The sequence below is a fragment of the Sturnira hondurensis genome, unplaced genomic scaffold, assembly GCF_014824575.4.
Source record: "Sturnira hondurensis isolate 20B ecotype Veracruz unplaced genomic scaffold, ASM1482457v3 Scaffold0022215, whole genome shotgun sequence".
NCBI classification, from domain to species: Eukaryota; Metazoa; Chordata; class Mammalia; order Chiroptera; family Phyllostomidae; genus Sturnira; species Sturnira hondurensis.
In genome coordinates this window covers 13,631,866-13,658,538 of record NW_028094846.1, presented here as the reverse complement: position 1 = coordinate 13,658,538, position 26,673 = coordinate 13,631,866, and the positions used below count along the sequence as shown (strand labels likewise).

General features: G+C 38.7%; 1 protein-coding gene across 2 annotated transcripts in view; it reads right to left on the bottom strand.

Annotated features, from left to right (window-relative positions):
* Window positions 1-26,673, bottom strand: part of HMCN1 (hemicentin 1) — a 411,512-nt gene that overhangs the window by 126,658 nt on the left and 258,181 nt on the right. For both annotated transcript variants that reach the window (XM_037034954.1, XM_037034953.1), the window contains exons 37-46: window positions 21,139-21,240; window positions 20,000-20,176; window positions 18,947-19,098; window positions 17,809-17,932; window positions 13,184-13,359; window positions 9,804-9,900; window positions 6,366-6,488; window positions 5,009-5,170; window positions 3,350-3,631; window positions 2,187-2,354 (exon numbers count right to left, since the gene is read on the bottom strand). In XM_037034954.1, the coding sequence (XP_036890849.1) occupies window positions 2,187-2,354; window positions 3,350-3,631; window positions 5,009-5,170; window positions 6,366-6,488; window positions 9,804-9,900; window positions 13,184-13,359; window positions 17,809-17,932; window positions 18,947-19,098; window positions 20,000-20,176; window positions 21,139-21,240 (1,563 nt within the window). The remainder of the gene's footprint in view (window positions 1-2,186; window positions 2,355-3,349; window positions 3,632-5,008; window positions 5,171-6,365; window positions 6,489-9,803; window positions 9,901-13,183; window positions 13,360-17,808; window positions 17,933-18,946; window positions 19,099-19,999; window positions 20,177-21,138; window positions 21,241-26,673) is intronic.

Below are 26,673 nucleotides of genomic sequence, written 5' to 3'. Positions count from 1 at the left end.
GTAGCCACTATAGGGATTGTAGGTTCCGCTGCTGTAGGGGCGGGGGCTTTCATACAAGGGGAGCTCAACCTCAGGCAATTATCCCAAACTTTCTCAAAGGACATATCCCTCCTACAAGATCAAATAATATATCTAGAGCACCAAGTAGACTCCCTTGCTGAAGTAGCCTTACAGAATAGGAGAGGACTAGACCTCCTCCTCCTCCAGCAAGGTGGGTTATGTGCTGCATTAGGAGAAGAATGTTGTTTTTATGCTAACCACTCTGGAATAATTAAAGAAAATGTCAAAACACTCACCAAAAGGTTAAAAGATAGAAATAGAGAAGAAGAAAGTTCTAATTGGTATGAATCTATGTTCAAAACGTCCCCTTGGCTAACCACCCTTATATCGGCCATTGCTGGACCATTCCTAGTACTCTTATTAGTGGTCACAACAGGACCTATTATCTTAAATAAAGTACTTGCTTTCATCAAGGAGAGAATAGAAATAGTTAAGCTAATGGTACTCTCCCAACCCTACACCATCCTCCCGAGTGATGAAGAATCAAAGGTTTGACATACCCCAAAAGAAAACGGGGGAATGTTGGGAACAAGAACAATGGCCTCAGCCCCAAGGAGCCTGAAACCCTAGCAGAGACCCTGTAAGTTGATTGCCATCTGTTTAGTTTCAAAATTTCCCTTCCAGTTGAGTCAGACCCCACCCTTTTTCTCCCGTGTGGACCCTGTAAGCCAATAATCTGCCTCTGTGCAAAAACGCCTGCTTGATGACCTGTATATAAGGACTTAGCTGTAAGCGCTGGGCGCGAATCCCGGACGAGCCCCCAGTGGGCACAGTGTCTTTGGAGGGATCGCCCCTGCGCAGGCGATAAATAACTTGGCCAATAAATTAACATCTTTGAATCCCTGAAAGTCTCCGACATTTGTTCTCATGGTTGGTGGATCAGTCAGTCAGTCTGCCCCGCACCCCGACTGGTTCCCGGCTGCCTGCGCACCTAGGTCGGGGGATCTGTCCTACCCGACCCAGCTCCGCTGCTGGCTCTGCCCCTCTTACCGTCCCAGTTGAACGGTTCGTAGTTGTCTGACTTCCGTATAATTCCATTTTCTGGTCTTTGAGTGTGTCCTAGTTCTCCAAAACTCTTGTTGTATTCAAACTTGGTTGTGGGAGAAGGCACAGTGTTTCCACCTATGCCTCCATCTTGGTGGAAGTCTCCCTGAGCTTTTTATTAACCACGGACTTGCCAAGAATATTTTCTCTGTGCATATCCAAGTCAATACTAAAAGTGGCCAAGTGTAGATTTCTGTGGCATGCCCCGAGACACCTCTGTCCCCTGAGACTGATCCATAAAGGAGAAACTAATGCAATTTCCTATTTAATCAAATGAGGAATAAGTTGAATATCTCTTTAACAATAATAAAGTCCTAGCTCACAGTAAACCATTCTATCTTGTAAATATAAAACTCACTCAGCTGAGAGTCATGAATAAGGTGGAATACTTGCTTATGGAGGTATATTACATAACATGAGTCTCTATAGATTCTGGTTTTCATTTTAGTTTTTTTCTTTTAATTCTTCACTTTTCTTTTTTTTATGTTTTAGGATTTTTATTTTTTTTCCCAATTTTTTTATTTAATTATTTTTCAAGTACAGTTTTCTGTCTATTACTCCCATCCCATCCCACGCCCTGTGCTCCCCCCTCCCTCCCATTTCCACCCTTCTCAGTTGTTGTCCATCTATCCTTTATATATGTTCCTCTAAATCCCTCCCTTATTTACCCTGAAAATTCCCTCCCCTCTCCCCTCTGGTCACTGTCAGCCTGTTCGCTATTTCAGTGTCTTTGGTTATATTTTGCTTGCTTGTTTGTTTTGTTGTTTAGCTTCCTGTTAAAGGTGAGATCATATGGTATTTGTCCTTCAACACCTGGCTAACACTCACTGTAGCATGACATCACCATAATTTAGGTCATAAGTGAGTGCCAAGCGTTCTTTCGTAAAAGAACCTACAGCTAATGTAGACATTTTCCCTTTTCATAGAGTTTCTGATGTCCTTCCAAATGTTCTTTTTCTTAACGTCATCCGTGGGTGTTATAGTAAATAGCTAGATCAAAAAGAAACACAAGACAGGAAGAAATGAGAAACTAAGAAGAAAATGGGGCCACACGATTGCCAGACTCTGAGAATTTCTGATACCTGAGAGAATTCTCACAGAACTGCTAAGGCTGATGGGCCAGCCATCTTTCAGCCAGGTAATTGAAGGCAAAGGAATTCCTGAAGCTTCGCAAGTGAGGGACACCGAGTTCTTTCCCACCACACTGATATTCTCAGGTGTCCCATGGTTTCCTATGATGCTTGGAGGGGCTGTAAGGCAAAAACAAAACAAACGGGAAATGGAAAGGAAGGTAGCTCATATATATCAAACATCAAACCCTAAACAGTTTATTGTTAATAACAAGACTTCCTTTTTCTGGTCAACAGTCAACAAACAAGCAATCAGATCGAGGGCATTATTATAATTAGTAGTGGTAGTATTTTAGTGTGACATTCCCTGAAGTAAAAATGTCACTTCCTCCCCACTAATAGCAATGAAGGACTTTGATATTGTTATTCCAGTGGAGGTGAATGATTTTCCATGAGTCACTCATTTTTTCTGATAAATCGCTAATACAGACTCATGGCCTTCTTATAGGCAGGATTTTCTAACAAATTATTCTAATCCTAAATATTAAAAGTAACCTAACAAAAAAGATACTTCAGATTGGTTCCGTTTCTCTTTTCCCTTCTGATTTCATTACCTTTGCCTCACACAGCAGCTGCAAACAGCAGAGACGAATACCAGACTTCACGCCAGTCCTAACTGGATTCAAGTTATGACTACGTCTATCAAATTTACCATTCTTTCTTCAGATCTAAAAATTGCAACCCATATTATATAGGTATCCCCGAAACAGACATGCTTGGTCTATTCCTAATGACATTTATGACTCACCGATCGGAATATTAAAGCTGACTTCAGTATAAGTCATGACCAACTGATGCTGAGTCAGTAAGTTCCTAAGAACCTAGGGTTACAGTAGCCAAGACAGCCCACTTGGAAAACACAGAATCAGAGAATATTAATTGGGATATCACTGAATCGCTTTCCTAAAAGAGTATCTAGTACATGCTTATTTAAGCATGGTAAGAAATAGGAGGTCAGGTAGAGGAGGGTAGGTAATGAGCAGAGAAGTGGTGCCTATGTAGAAAATAATAGACTATACATGACAGACTCAACCCTCAAGGCCTATCTCTCCTATCCAGGATGCTATAGATTGTATCAGCCAACGGATGGGCTTCCTGGGCTTCTTTATACTTACTATGGACATTCAAGTCATATTTTCTGTCAGTCATTCCAGCTACATTTATAGCAACACACACATAACGGCCTGTGTCAGAGACATGAACGTTCTTCAGCTGAAGGATGCGGCCTTCATCCAGTATTTCCACTCCCCTTCCCTTGGTCAAGGGGCGGCCATCTTTCATCCAGGTCACCGTCGGCTGAGGGATACCCTGCACCTCACACTCCAAGGAAATACTCTTCCCTCGAGTCACCGTAATTTCAGTAGGGTGGCTGCCGCTGTCGGCTATGGTTGGCCGAACTGGATTTAAAAAAAAAAAAAGAGGTAGAGAGAAACATACATAAGAATTGTCATCAGCCAAAGTTAAATTCATTTTTTAAAATAGATTTTATTTTTTAGAGCAGTTTGAGGTTTACGGCAAAACTGTGTAGCAAATACAGAGTTCCCATGAACTCTGCCCCTGACAACTGCACCTTCCCGATATCAACATCCTGCAATACAACGGGACATCTGTTTAAATTGATGAAGGACATGGATACATCATGATTTCTCAAGGTCTACAGTTTACACCATGACTCATCCTTGGTGTTGTGCATCCTATGGATTTTGACAAATATATAGTGACATGTATTCTCCATTGCAACATTATTCAGAACAGTTTCACTGCCCTCAAGTCCTTTGAATTTTGCCTACGTATCCTTCCCTTCCTGCAAAGCCCTGGCAATGTCTAATCATTCTCTCTCTCTCTTTTAAATTTTATTTTTCAATTACAGTTTACATTCAATATTATTTTGCATTAGTTGCAGCATACAGCATAGTGGTTAGACAGCCATATACTTTACAAAGTGGTCCCCTCACTATTTCAAGTACCCAACTGGCACCACACTGATGGTGTGATTGATATGATCACATATGATCACTGATATGATCGATAATATTGTAGTTATTACATTATTGATCATATTTCCTATGCTGTACTTTACATCTCTGGGACTATTTCGTGGCTACCAATCGGTAGTTCCTAATCCCTTCACCTTTTCACCAAAATCCCTTTTCAAACCCTGGCAACCTCTGTCTGTTCGCTGCATCTATGAGTCTGCTTCTATTTTGTTTATTTATTGATTTTGGTTTTTAGATTCCACATAGACGTGAAATCATATGGTGTTTGTCTTTTTTTTGGTCTGGCTTATTTCACTACGTTCAGGTAAATATATTCCTACTATACTTACGCTTTTGAGATTTTTAAAAAATCATAAGTAAATGTTAAATTTTGTCAAATGCTTTTTCTGCTTGTTTTGAGATGAGTATATAGCTTTTTTCCTGCATTTTGCTAAGGTGGTGCATCGCACTGATTGATTTGTGAATGATAAACCATCCCTGCATATTTGGAATAAATCCCACTTGATCACGGTATATGAGCGTTTTAATGTATTGTTGAGTTCGGTTTGCTAATATTTCGTTGAAGATTTTTGCACTCATGTTCATTAGGGATATTGGCCACAAATGAGTAACAGCTCACTGATCATGTCAGTACAATTTAAACATCTGGGTCTTATGATACATATATTATAACCCTATAACTTGGAATGGATTTTAAAGTTACAAAGAAAAGTAAAAGGGAAAGATGGAACTATTTAAAAGAAAATCACGCCAAAGCCCGGCTAGTCCATAACCTACCGTACACTTGCAGGTGGTAGTCCTTCTTTGCAGTTCCAGCAACATTCGACGCCACACACGTGTACAGCCCTGCATCGGGTTGCTCAGCAATGGAAATCTGCAACTGTCTGCCTCCGGATAAGGTTCGGACTCGCCCTGCAGCGTCAGCCAGCACTTGGGAGTCTACGAGGAAAACCAAGCGGCAGGGCGTGAGGCAAAAACACGAAGCACTGCATGACACTGTAAAGGGATACTACACAAAACAGAAGGAGGGGCAGAAGGAAGGGAATTTGGAGGGGGATGAAGGGCAAGGAAGAGAGAGGAAAAAGACGGAGGAGAAAATGTTTACCAAGAGAATCTACAAGATTTTGGCCATTTTTCAACCAATGTTGCATTTGAAAGAAAGCATACTTAGAAAAACAACAAAAAAAATAAATCTTAAAACAGGAAAACAAAAAATGATTTTTAAAATGAGCTACACATTTACATGATCGGTCTGATACTTCATGGAAACAAATATTTGTTGATGAATAAATTGAAAATATGTTCAACTGCAGAATTTAATCTTTTTTTAATATTTTTTATTTATTTATCTTTAGAGGGGAAGGGAAGGAGAGAAGGAGAGAAATAGCAATGTATGGTTGCCTCCCGTGAGTCCCCTGCTGGGAACTGGCCTGCAACCCAGGCATGTGCCCTGACTGGGAATCGAACCTCGATTGTGTAGTTAGCAGGCCCGTGCTCAATCCACTGAGCTACACCAGCCAGGGCCTGCAGAATTTAATCTTAATACATGTTAAGAAACTGTCACATATACAGCAAAACTGTTTGCTTTAGAAAATAAGTTTTTAATCTTATTTTAAAGAAAAATAATAATTCTTTGAATGGTAAATTCTTTTTTTTACATTTTATTTATTTTTTTTAGAGAGGGGGAGGGAGAGAGAAAGAGAAGGAGAAAAACATCAATGTGTGGTTGCCTCTTGTGTACCTCCTACTGGGGACCTGGTCTGCAACCCAGGCACGTGCCCAGACTGGGAATCGAACTGGCGACCCTTTGGTTAGCAGGCACACACTCAATCCGCTGAGCCATAGCAGCCAGGGCAGAATGATAAATTCTTGATCATTACAGCTATTCTGTAGTGTATTTGATCAAAGAACCATGCAGAATTTTTTTTCTGGGGGACAGTGTCAAAACTGAAGATTTTTCAGCTGGAGAGTACAGAAGTATCACATTGCACATTTAATATTTAATTACGCTGTCCAGTATTTTAGTATGCAACCCCCCCCAAATTTGTTAATAAATTAACATGTTTGTCAGATAAAGTATATATTCATCTAATATTATGTTTAATTTTATGAATGGGAAAGGATAAAAACTTACCTTTCTTCTTCCAAATGAGATTTGGGGGTGGAATACCATTTGATTCACATAAGAGACTAATGAGATTCCCTTCAATGACTGTAAGCTGAGCAAGTTCATCAGAACCATAAATGCTTGGTGGTACTGAAATATAAAAAAAATGCTAAATACTATTTTTACACTCACTTAATGTAAAATTTCCCTAATACTTTACATGTTTTTATCAAACAAAATTGGGCATGCTCAGGGTGGTATGGCCATAGACAACTTCCCATGTTTTTAAAAAAGACTGCACTCACATGACCCAGAAAATAATCAGCACTCAAGGTTAGCATGTCAACAAAACAGTAAAAGTCGACTGTAAGACGTACACTAATTCTCTGATAGCAGACTTGCCATTTTCACAGATAGAAACTTAAGTATTAAAATATTTTGAGTGGCATAAAAGGAAGCTAATTTATTACAGATATTTAGACGTCTTGCACCAAAAAACTATGTCACCAAGTTTAAACTTAACCCAGTCCTTCTGATACATACATCAGATGCTGAATAGAATGGGAAAACAACATGCATATAATACATAGTAAAGAACAGAGGCAAGGAATATCATCCAAGACGCAGACCTGGTATCTACCCTAGATTGCGTAGCCTGCCTCCAACTGCAATATTCTGAACAACTCCTTTGCCAATATTCTCAACTGCCTTGTACTGCTGCCCTTCCTATCTGGTAACACAATTATCCTGGATGAATCTCATCGTTTACCCTGTCATCACAGGTACCAAGAGATGAAAAGTTCTGCAGAAGAAAACGGCAATTACATGAATTACCACTGTGATAAAATCATGATTGCCAAGCTAAACGCTGCCCTCCTCTATGCCCATGGCTTCCCTGGAGACACACACTGGCAAACATGTGCCTGTAATGCAGACCCCCTCTGACTACTCACTTAACCCCTCAAATGGGATGCCTTCCTAAAGGCACTGTCAAAGCTGACTTACCTCACAATAAACTCAGTCGCCTTTGTTCCCCATCTAAGGGAAGGACACGACCACCCATACAGCCCAGCTGGCCAACTCTGATCAACATCCATCCTTTACTCTTCTTGTTTCCATACCTCTCCTTCACTGACCAATGAATCCTATTAATCCAACTCCTTAAATACTTCTAGAATTGATCCGCTCTCTCCCTCAAGTACAGATCAAGTATCATACTGCCTTTAGAATCAAATCCATCTTTTAAAATTGGTTTGAGAGGCCGTCTTCAATGTGCCCCACTTACTTAACCTTGCCTATATAGTATCTCTCGCTCTCCTCTGCACCGCCCTCGGCTCCATAGAGAATGATGCTCCATTAACTGAATCTAGACAGTGTTCTTATTCTTCACGCTCGTAAGGCTTCCATTCTCTTGACTGACTGAACGGCTACTCATCTTAAAAATCTCTACTAGCTATCATGAGCCCTTGATATGTTGTCTTAAAAAACTTCCTATGATAGCTCCTAGAACGTTTCATTTTAATTGGCTACTGAGCTATTTCTAGACCATCAGAATATAAGTTCTGTGCTATTGTCTTTTCTCATTAACCTCTCTACACCTACACAGGGTTTAATGCCCAGTACACAGAGGCAAACTGTAATATTTCTGAGTGAATCTATCCTTGATATCTTAACATTTTCTTCCCATTCATTCTTATTTCTACTGTATTCTGCTTTCCTCTATTAAGAGGAAATGCGTAAAGTACACTTTGTAGTTTATATCTAATTTGACTTCTTGGCAGTATGTGATTACTAATTCACTCACTCATCCATTCATGTCCAACTTATTTGGTGTCCATGCTCTTCTGGGACATCATTTTCCTTAGTTTGTATGACACAAGTTGACCCCAGTGTTCCCACTACTTTGTTCCTCCTCAGTTTCCCACTTGGGGTCCCTTTGTCTGTCTCCCTTTTCATATGGTGTGCAAGAGAGTTGTTCTATACAGTATTCTGTATACATTCCACACAGCACTTTTCTGCACACACTCTACACAGTGCTCTTCTGTACACGTTCTCTTCGCTTTTTCTGAGGGACCTCAACTGCTACATATATACTCATGTTTCGAATCTTACCTTTTCAACTGTTTTCTCTCTCTCCTAAAGTACAGTCTTGTATTTCTGACTGCATGGAGGACAGCTTTGCATGAACCACCAAGAGGTGTCTCCAACACAACATATCAAAAATGAATTCTTCACCTTACTTCTTAACTGATTGTCACTCCGAATTTTCTTTTTTACAACCTTTTTACTTGGTAACACCTAGTTACCAAGACAAAACACACCTAGGTTAGTGTTTTGTCTGTATATGAATACTTTTCTCATTGGAAAGAAATGAGAAAGGAAGAAAAGGAAAAATAAAGGAGAAAAGGACAAAGAGGATGGAAGGAGGTAGGAATGGAAGTTAATGATATGTAACTAATATTCAATATATAACAAATATAAAGTTCCTACCTAGTACATTTAACTATTTAAAGTAAATTAATTCTTTTGCAGAGTGAATAATAGCACTTCTCATAATCTTCCTCCAGATATTTTAAAAAATTATAATAGTGATTTATAATGAACAAGTTGTTTTCTACATAAATGCATGCCATTATAGTGTAAAAAATATTTGTTCCTCATTGGAAGCAAATTATGTCCTCTACCTATTTTTACTTTAAAATGTGTTTTTAAATGAAGTGGTAGGGTGAAAATGGAGACAACTGTACTTGAACAACAATAGAAAAGAAATCAATGAAGTTTTATAAAGGTAAATTTCAGCTCATGATCACAATAATTTACTCAACAAAATTAAGAGGGTTTAACACGTTACAAATGATTTTAAAGAAACATTTCACATAAGTGATTAATGTATGGGAAACAGGAGCAGTTTTTAATGATTAGCAGGCAACCACAGCCAATGAAAACATTGTGATCCATCCTAAGAATTACCTTAGTTGGTAACGTGGTAAAATTTCAAACAAGGACAGTCACACGGGTCAGTATAGTGGTCCCGCTCCCTGCCCACAAGTACATGTGTTCGCTGTCTCTCACACACACATTATTCCCATGCATAAGCTGGCCTTTTCACTTGTTTTCAATTGAGCAACCCATTTGCCATTCATGGAGACGACTCAATCATTAGAAGGCCCTGGTTATAGAAGCTAAAAAGGTACCACTCAGACTGGAAAGGAGAACTGTTACACATGAAAATTATAGTGATTGATGCATTTAGGTTCAAGGAGACGATCTATAGTTATTCTAAAATTAATTATAGCAGCTGATACTCAGGCCAGTATAGCATCACCAAAACCTACTGATTAAGTACTCATCTATGTATAATGATTAATTTTAATTAAGTGGATGTCATTTTAATAGTTGACACACAGAACAAAAGGTTAAACCCCCCACTGTATCATTCGCTTTTCAGGAACTGATCACACTTACCCCAGATATTGACATTGTAATTTCGCTCTGTTTTTCCAGCAACATTGGTTGCCTCACAAGTGTACCGACCAGTGTCTTGAACCTGGGCATCTTCAATCTGAAAAGAAAACCAGGCTTCAAAACCAGTTTCCATTTTATAAGTAATGGGGCTTTTCTATTGGCTTGGCCAAAAAGGCCATTTAGTTTTTTCTGTAAAATAAAAGACACATTTTTCATTTTCACCAGTAATTCCATTGATTTGGATATTTTGAGTATGTAGGCCATCTCCCACTAGTGACTTCTGGTGGGTAGAGGCCAGGAGTGCTGCTAAATGTCTTCCAGTGTATAAGATGCCCCACAGTAAAGACGTATTTGGCCAAAATGTCAATATTACCAAGAAATTTCACAAACCACTTCTGACATGTTCAATCAGCCAAAGTACCTTCTCCATACACTGCATAAACCTTTTTTTGCATTTCAATTGCATTTTTACCTTTCTTGAAATATGCCAAAAAATGTTGCATATTTTCTTCCACCTTTACTATTAAAATGTCTGCATAAAAATTCACCAATTTTGCCCTGGCTGCTGTGGCTCAGTGGATTGAGTGCCAGTCTGCAAGCCAAAAAGTCAATGGTTAGATTCCCAGTCAGGACACATGCCTGGGTTGTGGGCCAGGTCCCCACTTAGGGGTATGTGAGACACAACCCATCAGTGTATCTCTCACACATCAATGTTTCTCTCCCTCTCTTTTTCCCTCCTTTCTCTTCTCTCTAAAAAAGTAAATAAGCAAAATCTTTTTTAAAAAGTATTTTTAAAAAGTCACCAACTTTGATGTTTTGTTTAATGCATGCTCATATGATAGCTGTCACAATACAATCTAACCAAATTGTTTCAACTAAAACAACTAAGCACTCCTAAAGCAATCATATAAAAAAAATAAAAGAACTTTTTGGCCAATCTAATATAAATGCTATTTGTAATCTCTTGTTTTTCATTTGTATTATGAATATTTTCAAACACATGATAGTAGAGAGAATAATAAAATAGGTGACTACACATCCAATGCTTATCAAGATTCAACAATTTTTGTCTATGTCATACCTTATTTTAATCTCATTAATATTGGTCACTAAAAGCCTAGAAAGGTCTTTTAAATATAATCCAGACAAAATAGCACCCCCCCAACAATTTCTGAATAAGTTATTTAAGGCTTTAATGTATATAATCTTTATACATCTAGGATATTGTTCAGTAAAATAACACCCTTTTTATTGATTTACTACATCTTTTCTCCCACCCTGGGCTTGTAAGTCTCTTCAAGCCAAACATTATTTTTAATTGGTCTCAGTCTCCTAGTATCCAGTTTGGTGCTTGGTAGATAATTGAGTATCAGTAAATATTTTCCATGTATTTATCTGAAACACACATCAATTCTCATTCACCAATTGTTCACTGACATTCAGCAGTTAAAAATACAAAAAAAGTACAGCCCTGGCTGGTGTAGCTCAGTGGATTGAACATAGGCCTGCGAACCAAATGATCGCGGTTCGATTCCCAGTCAGGGCACATGCCTGGGTTGCAGGCCAGTTCCCGGTTCCCGGCAGGGGACGCACAAGAGGCAACCATACATTGATATTTTTCTCCCTCTCTCCTTCCCTTCCCCTCTAAAGATAAATAAATAAAATATTTTAAAAATACAAAAAAAGTACAGTGTAATATATGGCTTATGACTTGAATTTACAATCTGGTTGACAATATAGAGTACCCAGACATAATAAACAAGGTATAAACAATAATGCAAGATAATTCAAGAGGGGACAACAAACATCGTGATGATTGCTAAATAATTTTGCAGTCAATTGCTAAAACATTCAAGAGAGTTGCATCATTGGAGTTAAAGTTATCATTGAATGTATTTCGTAGAGCAGGGCTACACTAGAAGCTTCCATTCCTGGAGGTCTTCTCTCTACACCCTTCAATGGGATCTGCACACGCTCAGGGGCCTAGCTGGCCTCCACAGTGGGGATTCAAGTGAATCTCAGGAGTGCTTCACCATCATCTCCTTCCTGGCTTCTTAATGCCTGTGGGCTCTATGCTCTGAACAAATGAACTGCTATACTTTGTTGAATTTGCTAAGACAGTTCTAACCATGCATAGCTCTTCCCTGCCAGTACTGGGGCTTACAGCCATACAGTGCTTTCTACCTATCATTCAGTGAGAATTAAGGTTTGTGAATTCCACAAGCTGCCTTCTGGCACTCCGGGCTCTGCCTCTGAGCAGGGGCCTGTTCTTTGCTGCTTTTTTTTTTTCCTATGTAGCTCAATTGACCAATCCTACTTTCTTCCCTCAGTGATTCTGGACTTTCCTTCCTCAACAGCTCCATTATTTTAGGGTCGAAATTTGCAAGGTCTCTGCCCTCTTGTCTCTAACATACACCTTGAGACTCCCTCCCACTCTGTCCCATGCTTCTGCCCCACTGTGTACGCTTCTCAGTTTCCTGTGTGCTAACCCCCATCACCCATTTCTCTAGACTGTCCTTACTGGTCAGTAAAAATTTTTTTCTAGCTGGTAGGTAGAGTGGTTCACAGCATGGATTCTGTAGCTATGTTCCTGTATTTACAACCCTTTTCAGCCACTTAGTAACCATGGGCGGATCACTCAGCCATTCTTTCAATTCCTGAATAGGGTTATTACTAAGACTGCAGGAACATTCCTGAATCTTCATTCCTCATGCTGGCTTTAATCGCTAGTTCTTATTTTACTCAAGTCAACCATGTCAGAGTTACTTCCAAATATTCACTCTGTGAAATTCTCTGTTTCAGCCACACTAGCTCGCTTGCTTCCTTTAATCAGGCCTTTTGTCCCATAAAAATGCGAGTAGTCTTCCAAGACCGTTTCAGGCAACCGCAACCCCACCTTCGGCTGACCTCCCTCTATACTAACCGCTTGGTCATTAACTCAGACTTATAGCATCTGTTGCATTTTCAACTGAGCAATCAGCAAGTCTTTAAAATATTTTTGTGAAACTGGAAGACACTGAGGGCAGGAAATGCATCCTACATTTTTCTGCACCTCTAAGTAGAACACCTAGAAATGGGTATTTGCTGATTGGCTGCATGAATGACTGTAGATGAAGCATTCCTCAAAATATAATACTTCCCTAGAAGCATGTTTGAATGGCTTCTGGCTACAAACATGGATAGAAAATTAAATATTTAAATCTTACGACGAGGCCCAACATTTAAAAAAATCACACACCTCCTTAATGAGAGGGGCCCTAGAATTTTATAATATAAAATTAATAGAATGTTTATAGAGACAGGCACGTTTAATAGGGGACCTACTGAAGCCATGGGTTGAGGAGCAATCTAAGAAGAAATAAATGAATCGACAGCCTTACCTTCAACACACTTCCGTTTTCAGAGATGCTGAGGCCCGGTTTCTTCAGCAAGGGGCGGCCGTCCTTTAACCACATCAGAGTAGGGGAGGGGACAGCATCGCTCCGACACAGCAGCTCCACAGCCTGGTTGATGAGGACAGAGACGTTCTGTTCTTCCCCCACGATGTTCGGTGGAACTGAGTGAAAGACGGGGTTTCCCTCAGGATCCAGCAGGCCAGCACACTGCTCCTCATTACGAATCATCAGGATACATGCTGGTTCTTCCAAGATACAGCATCCTGACCATTCTAACACACCCTCTTTGCATCATTTGGTTTAGAATCAACTCTTAAACAATTTCTGATTAACGTGTTGCTGCTACACACAAATAGTTTGCATTATCTGCGCTCTTAAAAAAGTGTTAGAAAGAAGAGGAAGTTAACACCAAGTTCCCATGTAAGTAACTTCTTGAACTCAATTTCAACTACTTAAGATTTTCAAAGTTAATCGATATGCGCCGAGGAGGGCAAAGGGGGAAAAACTGGGACAACTGTAATAGAATAACAATAAAAATGATTTTTAAAAATTCAAAGCAAGAAATCATTCCTGAAATATTTTGGAAATAACAATGAATTAAAGCAAATGTTTTTTCTGATGTGTATTTGTATTTTTTGCAAAAAGAATAAGTTTCGTTGTCACTGAGGCAAAATAAAAACATCGAGGTGACAGAGATCCTCCGGTCCCATCCAGTCAGGGTGTGCCAAACAAAGCAAGTGACGGATTATAGCTTCTTTGAAACAACCCGAGGACCTGGTTGGCAAAGCCCGGAATCTTCCGCCTTGGAGCTCAGAGCCCTTTTGGATTTCCATAGAACCTTGTCAACTTTCTATGGAATAAAAACCATGCGGGATAAATGGCACGACGAAGAACAAACTAAATCAGTGACCAGCTGTACAACACACTCACAATTACATAAAAAGAGGAAATGAGTTGAAATGTTAATGAGATTAAAATGTGAATTCCCTGGCTCTAAGGCTTGTCAGATGCTGAGATGTGTCCCTGGAGAACCTGAAGGGATCTCCTTCCTGTGGGTGTATTAACACTAAAATAAACAGTCATTTATCTCAGACGGTGTAGGTGCAGCCCTGCCAAGAACGAGAGGGTGGGCTCCACAGCCTCTCAAGGACGCTTTCAGGCCTGTATTTATAATAATTTAAACACACAAACGAATGATGAAATCAAGCCTGTTGTTATTAAAAGGCCACTCCAACATTCACGGAGAGGAATTACCTTGGCCAGTTCTTATGAAATCCCATAACTCTTTAGCAATATAGGAAATTTATCCAATTTCGAGTTTCTTGGTTTTTTTGTTTTTGTTTTTTTTGCCCTACAGGAAAGAATAAGTTGCTTTAAAACAACTCCTAATGGACTTTCCAAATGCTTTGTTAGGATAAGACTTTTGTGCTGAGGAATGTGATTATAGTCCACGAGCCATTGTTTCAGGCTGCATACCACAGCATGTGGCAGAATGACAATGAATGCAATGACTTTAACGACTTAGTGTGCTTCTGGGAACAGCAGGTTTCTCTGCTACCACGTCTAACCCAGAGGGAAAGGCATACGAAACGGACGAAAGACACTTTCCTGTGCTGTTTCTGGAGGGAGGGCTTGCGCTAAATTCAAAGGCATTGATGCTAAAGGAAGAAATGCCATGCACTGTAACTGGAACAGACCAGTGGAGCGTTTGTGCAGAGCTGGGTGGTGCCCCTCCTGCCAAACTGAATAGCTCACACAGACATCTGGCTGTCCACGAGCTTAAAGCGATCTGTGCAGAACAGAAAACAGTGGGATTGTTTTCAACATGTGACACAGTAGATACAAGACAGACAACTAGTCGGGGGTTCAGAGGAAAACTCCGATGGTGTGAGCAAAATCAGCACAATTACTGCCATTTTCTAAGATGTTATGAAAACAGAATCATTCACTGGTCTCTGCACAGAAGGCTCTAAATAGAATAGCTGATTTCAAATGGTGATGGATGGAGACTTCACTTGGGGTGATGAACGCACAATATAGTGTACAGACGACGTGCTGTAGAACTGTAAACCCAAAACCTGCATACTTTTGTTAGCCAGCGTCATCCCAATAAATTCAATAAAAAAATAGTTGATTTCACAATGTGGAAATAATTTCAGGTAGTCTGTTCTCAGTAGATAAAAAGTACCATAATTGTATGAAAACATGTTTATCTTACATTATCTGTAAAATTTACAAAAGAGCGTGAATTTTTTATGGTCCCTTGTAGAAGCTGAAATCAGAAATAACTCAAGAAAGCAGAATGCTAATTTGCCTCCAAATATATTCCTTTCAATGACTTTTCTTTGCAGCTGAGTGAGTTAAATCAAGTTCAAAAGGATACCAGATTTTTAAAATTGGGAGGAAAAATGCAAAAACAATAGTGTCTTTTTTCCTTAAAGAATATAAATGAAAGCAAATCTAATTACAGCCAAGGCTATATATTACTGAAACACAAGTATTTTTTCTGTCCTGTCTTTCATTTTCAACTTTTTGTTTAGTCTAAGAAGAGAAAAGCTTCCATCCTTCAGATGCTCAGCTTTCTTAGATGTTATCCCTTTTTTGTTTTGTGGTTAGGTTACTTAGGAAGGGGTGTGTTGTGCCTGTGTTTTCATCCGTGCATTAAACTTATTCAATTTAATTACCCAAATGAGAACTGCCATGGGGTTTTACTTGCTGAGATGCTGAGGAATGCGTGATCTCTAAGGAAGTTCTCTGAACATAAGTTTCAAGAAAAGATACCACGGGAATTCAGATCATTTAAAAAACTTAACTCTCTTGTTTGGGCACTTCAGAATATGGCAGAATTACTTTGACTTTATACCAGGAGGAAAAAATTTCATGCACTACTCTTGTAATTGAAGGAAAAGGCACTTTACCCACTGTCTTTTCCTCCTACCACCCACACACTCTACTATAAATTTGAAGGGGATTGACCTCTGGGAATATACATTATTTAGGCTTTAATTAAACACAAGATCGCCAAAGTTACTACTACAAAGATAGGGGCAGACTGTATAATACTATTAGTAGAATGTAGATTGAAAACTAATTTCACATTAAAAACCTGTTTTAATTTTACAGTAGCTTGCCATGCATATATATTTCAAATGCTACACATTTATACACATTTTCAAACATACATACATGTTAGCTAGGCATTTCAGTTTTACAACAGAGGAAAGACCTCAGTTTTCAGACTAAATTGGTGGTATGGGAGCATCTCAGCTAACGATACAGGAGCGTGACACACATCTTCGGAACTCTAGGAAAGTATCGACTCCCACCCTCTCAGGGCCACTTCTGACACCAGCCCACGGAGTCATGGAAGGAGCCAACCCTAAAACCCAGTAAATAATGTCACCCCTCTGCCTGCAGGCTAACAACTGAAAGAGCTACTGTGTCACACACTTTGATTGACTGATGGGTCACTCTCAAAGGATATTTGAGATTGGTACATCCCAGTCCTTCATAAAGCATAAAAGTGGCCCATGAAGGGAAGAAGTTGGAGTTCTGGGGGATGAGTATTTTAGGCCCACCTGTCACCTCAGAGAGCGCCAGCAGAGCAGGGGGGTGGGTGCAGACCCATGCCAACTGCGAGAGAAATGGAAGAGCGACGCGCAGAGAGCCCTCTAGGAGTCTACTGAGGCTGGCTGGGATTTTCCTGCTTAATGAGATGTGTATGGTATCCATGCTGCAACAAGCGGCCTTTTTACCAAAAAAATTATAACTTACGTAAATTATTTGTGATAATTGCATTTGTGTTTGGCAAACTTAGAAAGAGAAGTCAACCTACATGGTACACAGGTAGAGAAAAATAAGTCATACATTTGGATAAGAGTGAATACGTGGAAATGAGGTGGGACTTAGAAGAGAAGACCTGGGTTAGGCAGATATTCTTTGAGGGGCACAAAGAAACAAATTCATGATTCTGTGAACTAAGAAAAGTAATGCAAATAAGACCCCGAGGAAAAGCCTGGAAGGGCTCTGAATGCGCAGGTCTACTACAAGGCGGAGTGGCAAGTGTAAGCTGTGAATAGAGGCCAGTGGGGCCGCAGCTTTGCCCTGGGGTCCCTTCAGCTTCAGACACTGCCCTTCGTACCTTACAGCTGCAGAGTATATGGGAAAAACCAGAACTTGAATGTGGTCTCAGTATATGCTACAAAATGCTGATTCTAAGTATATGCTGATTAAACATGTAATTAAAAGGGAATCAAATCAAGGCTTTGAGTAGAATGGATCAAGAGCCCTACTTGAAGCAATGCTTGCTTCAGGGAAAGTCTGTTCCAAATCACAAGGCTGCCCTCCCCTGTCCTGTCCCTCGGGCTACTCCACAAACACCCTCCCAGCATGATTGATGGGTGTGTTTTAATTCCTCAGACCTTTAAAAAAGGAAGATTACAGTTAAATATAAATCACAGGCAGGGAGACATTAATTTGAGTAAATCCTGTGATATCATATCTACTGTTCAGAGTTCTTGATTGTCAAAAATTTCCCTTACCTTTCCTCCGTGACCCTGGGACTTAAACACAGCCACACCGCATCAGAAATAACTGTTAAAGTGTCTCACCATATACTCTGAGGTCTATGTCCCTTTGTTTCTCCCCAGCAGCGTTCACCGCCACGCAGGTGTACCTCCCTGTATCACTGATTTGGGCGCTGGTCAAGGCTAGGATGCGGCCTCCAGACAGAACCTGTCAAAGTCAAACAAGGTAAATAACCAACATGCTCCTTCCAAACAGTAAGTGTTCACTGACTTTTTTCTTATTTTGGGTGATGGATCAATGGACACCTGTCTGTGGAAGGATTTCCACTTGGATATTTTAAAGTGGGCAAGTGTCACCTAATCCTCTTGTCACCTTCTCGGTGGAGGAAGACTGAGAGGCCAGAACCAAACGTGGCCATAACCACTGAAAACAAGTCTCTCTCTAGGATCAAGTAAAGGTCCAACTTAAAATTAAGAGCAAAGTAGCAGTTGATTAAATTACCTAGTCACAGTCATAGCTCTTTTATCCCATTCATCTAGTTGTGCTTCTAAAATAGAGACATTAACTCTACCTCTTTTACGATCCCAAATTCTGCAAGCGCAGGAATTTCAAGAAAAACTAAAGAAGTAGATGGCAGCAGAACCATGTTCCCTGCTCAACAAAATAAGGTTAAAGGACACTTCAACTGAGATGTACGTGTTTTTGTATCTTTAATTTTGAATCACTGTACAGCATCAATTTTTTCAGACTTTCATTTCTTATAATGTTGCCTTTATGATGTCCACTGTTTTATTGGATGACTTCCCAGCAGTAAATACACGCTCTCTGGTTTTCTGATTCATTATTATGTCCACACATTTAAATAGGAATTCTACCAAGAAATTCCTGTTTTTGGTGTCGATGAGCATTTCTTTGTGTGAGGTATCCCTTGCAGTGGTAGCAAGTAATGGAGGTTGGGAGGTAGAAAGTACTTAAAAAAATAACACTACATACAATATAAAAAAAACCCTCTTAGATATGTTGAGCTTTTAGTGAATTGTCTAGAAATCCCAGTTGGATATCCATAGTTTTTGTGTTTTTGATATCCATAGAATGTGTTTGTGTACAGTTTTGAACATTTGCGAATCCTCATCCTCCACACCTCTAACAGCTTTACCTGTTTGCACGTCCTGTACCGAACAATCAGGTGGCAGACTTCACCGAAGGAATGACCGAGCGTACCTGTATCCCGCTGGCGAAACTGGACACGGGGCTCCCATCTTTCAACCAGGTCAGACTCGGGGCGGGGATGCCTCTGGCTTCGCATTCTAACCTCACCAGGTTATTAACCACCACCGCCACCACGCTGCTGCTGCCAGAAATGGATGGTGGCACTGCAAAGAACAAAACATTAACAAACGAGATACGTTATTTACATCATAGAAGACGTCGTCGTCGGTTGCCCACATGGGTTTTCGATCCATTTTTTGTTGTTGTTGTTGCCATTTCTGTCACTTTTCTTATTGGGGAGTCTAATCACATCTACCCTATAAGGTAGGGCAATGATCAGTTTCTCCATTTTACAGATGAGGTTTTGTGACTTTGTTTAGGAAATCCAGTTTTGATGCCAGAGTGGATTTCTGTTTTTTGATTTCCAGGCTCGTGTGTGTGTGTGTGTGTGTGTGTGTGTGTGTGTGTGTATCCCTCCACTGTGTCCACTCTGGCATGTTAACTACCAGTTCCTCTCAAAAGCATTATTAAAGATAGTAAGTTGGAAACACTTGTTTAAAAATATGATTCCGGCCCTGGCTGGTGTGGCTCAGTGGATTGAGCACGGGCCTGTGAAGCAGAGGGTCACTGGTTCGATTCCCGGTCTGGGCACATGCCTGGGTTGTGGGCCAGGTCCCCAGTAGGAGACACATGAGAGGCAACCACACATTGATGTTTCTCTCCTCCTATTTCTCCTTCCCTTCCCCTCTCTCTAAAAATAAACAAAATAAAAATATTTAAAAAAATATGATTCTGATACAGTATTTACAAACAGGGTTCATAAGATTGTCAATGACTATTTCAACAATTCATCTAAAGTGAGCTCAAGTTCAACAACATGTGAAAATAGAGCATTTTAATAGGAATCAGAAATCAAAGCATTTGTCAGTTTTAGAACACTGTGCTCTTATGTAAAGATGACAGTAACATACCGTGTACAACATTTACACTTGAATTTCATAGAAGGACTTAATCATTTCGCATGGGTCTTTGCCCCAGGGTGAACTGAGGAGAAACGGCACTAACCGTGGACCTGCAGACTGTAAAACAACTCTGTAGCACCAGCTGAGTTGATGGCCACACACTTATATATGCCCGCATCTGTGATCTGAGCGCTTTCAATGTCAATGGCCTGTCCCCTGTTCAGGAAAGTCACACTGGTGGAACCTGAGAGCGGATGATTGTCTTTGTACCACGTAATAACTGCAAGGGGAAGAGGAGAGAAGCCCATCGATTTAGTATTTTTTAAAAGCTCAATACATACACAAAATTGGTACTTAACTACAATAGTAACAATTGCTTTATTCTTATGCTTATCATTTCACAGTTTAATCTGTTTAAATGTCTCCTGAGGGTTGATTTATACAAGGAAGTAACCTTAAGGAAAACATGAATAGCCAAGCCAATATAAGAGTCCTAATATATCGATATTATCTGGTAGCAAACTTTTAACTGGTTCTATTTCTTGTTGTACTAAACACTGCTATTCTACAGAAATGTTCTCTTTGTACCTAATCAAAACCAAATATATATCCACTATTAGCTTCAATAGTTTATGTTATTATTCACTCATAGGAATAACTTACCAGTCACTGATGGGAATAAACAAAATAACAGTTTCATCAAATGATTGATTTATAAAGATAATCAATGTGGACTAGATAAAAATACATTTTTCAACATAAAGGTATATAAAATATTATTCTGTGTTTTGTGGACACAGTAAGGACTATAAGATAATCAATTATTCACATATTTCTACATTTTTTTAAAGATTTTATTTATTTATCTTTAGAGGGGAAGGGAAGGAGAGAGGGATAGAAATATCAATGTATGGTTACCTCTCATGAGTCCCCTGCTGGGAACTGGCCTGCAACCCAAGGCATGTGCCCTGACTGGGAATCGAACCGCGATCGTGTGGTTCGCAGGCCTGCGCTCAACCACTGAGCTACACCAGCCAGGGTTTACATTTTTTAAATGGGCAAATTATTTCACGGAGTTGAAAGCAGTGAAAATTTGAAAACTCCACCTACCTAATGGTGCCCTTGAAATGTATCTATAATCTTTCCTTTATTAGTAATTACTATATTGTGCTTTCAACAGACTTAGCTATTCCTAGAAATATTAAAATATTAATATATTATAAATTCCACAAGTAAACATACCAGGCAAGGGATTCCCAGTGGCCTTGCACCCCAGTTGTATAGGGTTGTTCAGCACCACGGTCTCATTCAGCATCTGCCCTGCCTCCTCCAGGCTGGGTGGTTCTGCAGGAAGCCCAGACAGATCACTAATTCACATAAATACAGCATTTAAACGGACATGGTTTCCTCGCTGGAAATTATCATTTCTTCCTTTCATATATATGTGTATATATCTCTACATACATACATATATATTTGGAATAAAACGGAAGCATACATATCATTAAGTAGACCTGAAAGGGTAAAATTTTCTTTAGACCCGGAGAACATTATGCTAAGTGAAATAAGACAGTCAGAGAAAGACAATACCAAAGGATTTCATTTCTGTGTGGAATCTAATAACAGACTGAACCAACAAGCAAAAGAGAGACCATCTCATAGGAAGCAGGCTGACAGCTCTGGTGGGGCGCGGACAGGGGTGCAGGGACTGAGCAAAAGAAAAAACACTCATGGACAAGGGCAACCGTGTGGTGATTGTGGAGGAGAGGGGGATGCAAGGGGTGTAAGAGGTAAAGGAAAAATAAAATTCAAAAAAAAAAGCAAAGAAAAAAGTAGAACTGAAGAACAGGAGGAAAAAAAGATCTTAGCAAGTTTTTTGGACCATCCATTTCTCTTCACTGAGACAGGAAAATCTTTAGAAGTGTAGATTAGCTGAGTGGTAATAAATGTTAAAGGATTTATTTTATTCCAATAAATTTGATTGGTCTGACAATGAAGTGCCTTTACCAAGAAATAATGAATTTCATTTGAACTCTTCCCATGGAGGAGAAATCAATATTTCCCCCAAATATCTGACTTTATCTTTGAATAGTGCCATTTTAAACCATTTCAGTGAAATGAAAATCATGTTTTTATTTATTACCAGTATTTTTCCTTTGGATGTACAAGTAACAATTAAATTCTTGGTGAAATAAAACAGAAAACTACTTTTATTTTTTTACACTTGCAATAACATCCTTTTATTTCCAGACAGACACACAAATTTTATCTACAATAACATTTGGTTACTTGTTATCACTCACTCTTTAGGACTTCCTGCTTTCTCTTTCTTAAAAAAAAATTGTATTGTTGTTCAAGTACTATACTTTTAACTTTAAATAATCATAGAAAATTCTGCTCTATTATTTAATGTGAGAATTCACAAAGTCTAAGTTATAGTGTAAAATGAATGATAATTGGTAACAATACTCGTGGTTTCAACATTGTTTTAAAGAAAACATAAGAGATGCCAGGGTGAAAAAATTATAAGTAAACTAGAGGTCTTTTTTACTTAGAGAAATGCTGTAGATGTAAGTTAATATTTGAAGTTTATAAAACTACATGTTAAAGAGTTGCTAAATTTAACTCATTCAATGTCATCAAGACCTTTACCCCCACCTCACATATAACCAAGTAAAGGATCTATTAGTTTAGCAAAAGTGGAAAAGGAGGGAAAGGAGAATGGGGAACAATGAAAATGATGAGATTTAAATAAGATAGCAGAAATAAAATTAAATATTTCAATCAAGAGCATAAATGTGAGTTCATTTTCTTGTTCATTAGGGAAAGAGTTATTAACAGTGAAGGTTAACGTGGATTTTTTAAATTAAAAAACCCAAGTGGGTAAAAAAATACAAAATTTAAAATCCACAAAAATGTTCACAATAAGAAGCCCAACAGAGGTGTACCAGGACAAGAAGGGTGACATCAATTTGTCACAACAGAGATACAAAGTAAAAACCCTTAAGCTCTAAGCAACATGCTTTTTATTCATTAAATTGTTACAATGCATGAACAATCCACTATAGTGACACTGCTTTATGCACTGAATGACAAAGCAAAAATTGTTAAAAAGGAAGAAACAACGGGAAAAATCTAAAAGTAGTATATTTTAGTATACCCTTTTCAGAAATTGNTTCATTTTCTTATTCATTAGGGAAAGAGTTATTAACAGTGAAGGTTAACGTGGATTTTTTAAATTAAAAAACCCAAGTGGGTAAAAAAATACAAAATTTAAAATCCACAAAAATGTTCACAATAAGAAGCCCAACAGAGGTGTACCGGGACAAGAAGGGTGACATCAATTTGTCACAACAGAGATACAAAGTAAAAACCCTTAAGCTCTAAGCAACATGCTTTTTATTCATTAAACTGTTACAATGCATGAACAATCCACTATAGTGACACTGCTTTATGCACTGAATGGCAAAGCAAAAATTGTTAAAAAGGAAGAAACAATGGGAAAAATCTAAAAGTAGTATATTTTAGTATACCCTTTTCATAAATTGACTATGTAGTGAAACAAAAATAGTTATAAAGAACTTGAAAATTAAAATTACCCATCCAGATGTATGTGTATGTTTGTATACATGTGTATTTATAGTTAACAAAGAATATATATTATTTTCAAATGCCTATAGACTATTTTCAAAGTAACTATATATTGGATCACAAACCGTCAATAAAGCATTTATACCATAATTTAATAAAACAATTTATTAATAAATTGAGTAGAAATCAGTAGTACAAATATAAAGTTTTCTGTCCTGGTTGGTGTGGCTCAGTGGATTGAGCACCGGCCTGCAAACCAAAGGGCCGCAGGTTCGATTCCCAGTCAGGGCACATGCCTGGGTTGTTTGCCAGGTCCCCAGTAGGGGGCACGCAAGAGGCAACCACCCATTGATGTTTCTCTCTCTCTCCCTCCCTTCCTTCCCCTTTCTCTAATAAAATAAATTAATGAAATCTCTAAAAAGAAAAAACTTAAAAAAATAAAGCTTTTTATATAAAGAAAAAAGAATTATAGAGAAAATCAAAATAAAAGTATAAAATTAGAGAATATAAATTAGAATGAGATTAAAATGATAACCAAAGGAATGTCACCAAGTAGTACATTACTCAAAGGAAAATTTACAGCCCTAATTCATATATTAAAAATTCATTATTAATGAAAATAGATGTTCTGATTATTCAACTCAGACTCTAGAAAAAGACCAATTAGATAAGCCAAAAGAAGTCAGGAATAAAGAAATGATAAAAATAAAAGTGGAATACAACACCAAAGAAAACAACAAAAGCAACAAAAATAAAAATAACAAAAAAAATAAAAATAAAAATAAAAGTGGAATACAACATCAAGCAGAAACAACAAAAATGGCAGTGACATTCAAAGCCGTATTTTCCCCAGTTTCAAATAAAGTCTGTCCTCAGAAGTAGCTGTGTGTCTGGGTCAGATTTCTATTTTTCTGGAACTTATTCCTAAAGACAAAGCTTGGAAGTTACTCCTACAGATAAACATAAAGCCTCCAAGAACCCACTCCTCTTGAACACCTGTAGTCCCTCTGCATCCATCTAATTCAATGTATTAGCTGCTTTTTTGTTTAAAATGCCTAGAATATTTCTGTTTTCTCTACTGAATTCTGATTTATGATATGCTATTAAAGGGCAAAAAAAACCCTTTAAAAATGGCTATCTGACTTTTCAACTGGAAAGAAAAAATAATTAAGTCTGTGGCCCATTTCTTCAAAACAGTTATTTGAATCCTTACTTAAAGCCTTCTGGACTGAAGTGATCAGTGAAGCCTTGGACAGACTGTGTAGCTGCTGCGATAAAACAATATGGTAGGAATTAGAAATGAAAGGCCAATGGAGCCGGTTGGTTGAAAAGATTAGATGTCAGCAAGAATGGCCGGGTAAGGATGCCAAAAGTCCACTCCTCCTTTAAAAAAGAAACACACACACGCATGCACACATACCCAAGCACTGGAATTGTTGGTGGACGTTTTCAGATCTCTGGGTGAGTCATCAAAAACTTCCCACAAAGAAAATGCCCAGCACACATGACTTGGCTGGTGAATTCTACCAAACATTCAAGTAAAATTAACATGAACCCTTCACAAACTCTTTGAAAACAGAGCAGAGAGGGAACACTTCTCAGATCATGCTAAGAGGCCAGTTTCATCATGATAACAAAACCCGATGGAGACAACCAATCAACAGACATGGCAGGCCAATATGCCTTATGAAGACAGGCACAAAAATAATCAGCCAAATACGAGTAAGGTGAATCCAGCAATACGTAAACAGATTATGTAACACGACTATGAAAGACTTATCCCAAGAAGGCAGGGTTGGTTTAACAGGAAAATCAATCAATTTAATCAAGACAGTGTGGTATTTAAAAATTAACTAAAGATGAACAAAAGACTTAAATGTAAGACCTGAAGCTACAAAACTCCTCGAAGAAAACAGGGATAAAGCTCTTGACATTGGTCTTGGCCAGGACACCAAAAGCACAAACAATGAAAGCATAATAAACAAAGGAAATGACATCAAACTAAAAAGCTCTGTACAGAAAGGAAACCAGCAGCAAAATGAAAAGGCATCCCACAAAGTGGGAGAAAATATTTGCAAACCACACATCGGATCTGGTAAAAAGTTAGTACCCAAAGTGTATGAGACACTTACACTATGCTATACTAAACTTTCACTACGACAAAGAAGGAAATCCTGCCACTTGAAACAACATAGACGAACCTCTAGGCCATTAGGCTGAGTGAAATAAGCCAGACAAAGACAAATACTACATGATGTCACTTACATGTGGAAAAGTTCAACTCACGGAAGCAGAGAGTAGGATTGTGGTTACAGGGGCTGGGGGATGGGAGAAATGAGGAGAGGTGGGTCAAAGGACACCAGCCTTTGGTTATAAGATGAATAAACTCTGAGGATCTAACGTACAGCTTGGTGACTATAGTAAATGATAAGGAGAAAACAGCTCTCAAGTGTTCTCAACACACACACACACACACACACACGGAACTATAGGAGGTCAAGGATGTGTTCATCTGATTGTAGTAATCATTTCGCAAAGTAGACATATATCAAAGCATCATACTTTAAATATGTATAATTTTATTTGTCAATTATGCCTCTAAAGTGGGGGGAAATTGAATAAAAAGGACAGTGTGATCCAGCCATAAGTATAGACATTTAGGCAACGGAATAGAATTGAGATTATAGAAATAAACACATCTACAGTCAAATAATTTTCAACAAGAGTGCCGGGCCCATTCAATGGGGAAAAGTGGTCTTTTCAACAAATGGTTTTGGGACTTTTTAGGTAGAAAGCAAATACAAATATAAATTCAATGATTCCATGCTAGCATTTAAAGGACTGGTCTTGCAATTTAAGTTTAGGTGAACACTTTTCCAGACAGAAGCATTAATAAGGTAACGATACATTATGGTAACAATGAGAAAATGGCTGCATACTCCCAGCAGGAGGTGGAATTCCATTGAACTTGTTGGTTTTTTCCATATTCTCCTTCTTCCAAAGCTGTCTCGTGCCAAAACCACAGGACCTTCTTCTGAACACGTCACAGGCTAGATCCTCCCTATTACTTTAATCCCTCAAAGGCATGAATTGACTTTTCAAATCTTGACTAAATTTGAATTAATTTAAAACTAATGTGGGTGGGTTAATCCTCCCTGACCACCAAAATTATTATATAGTGAGTAA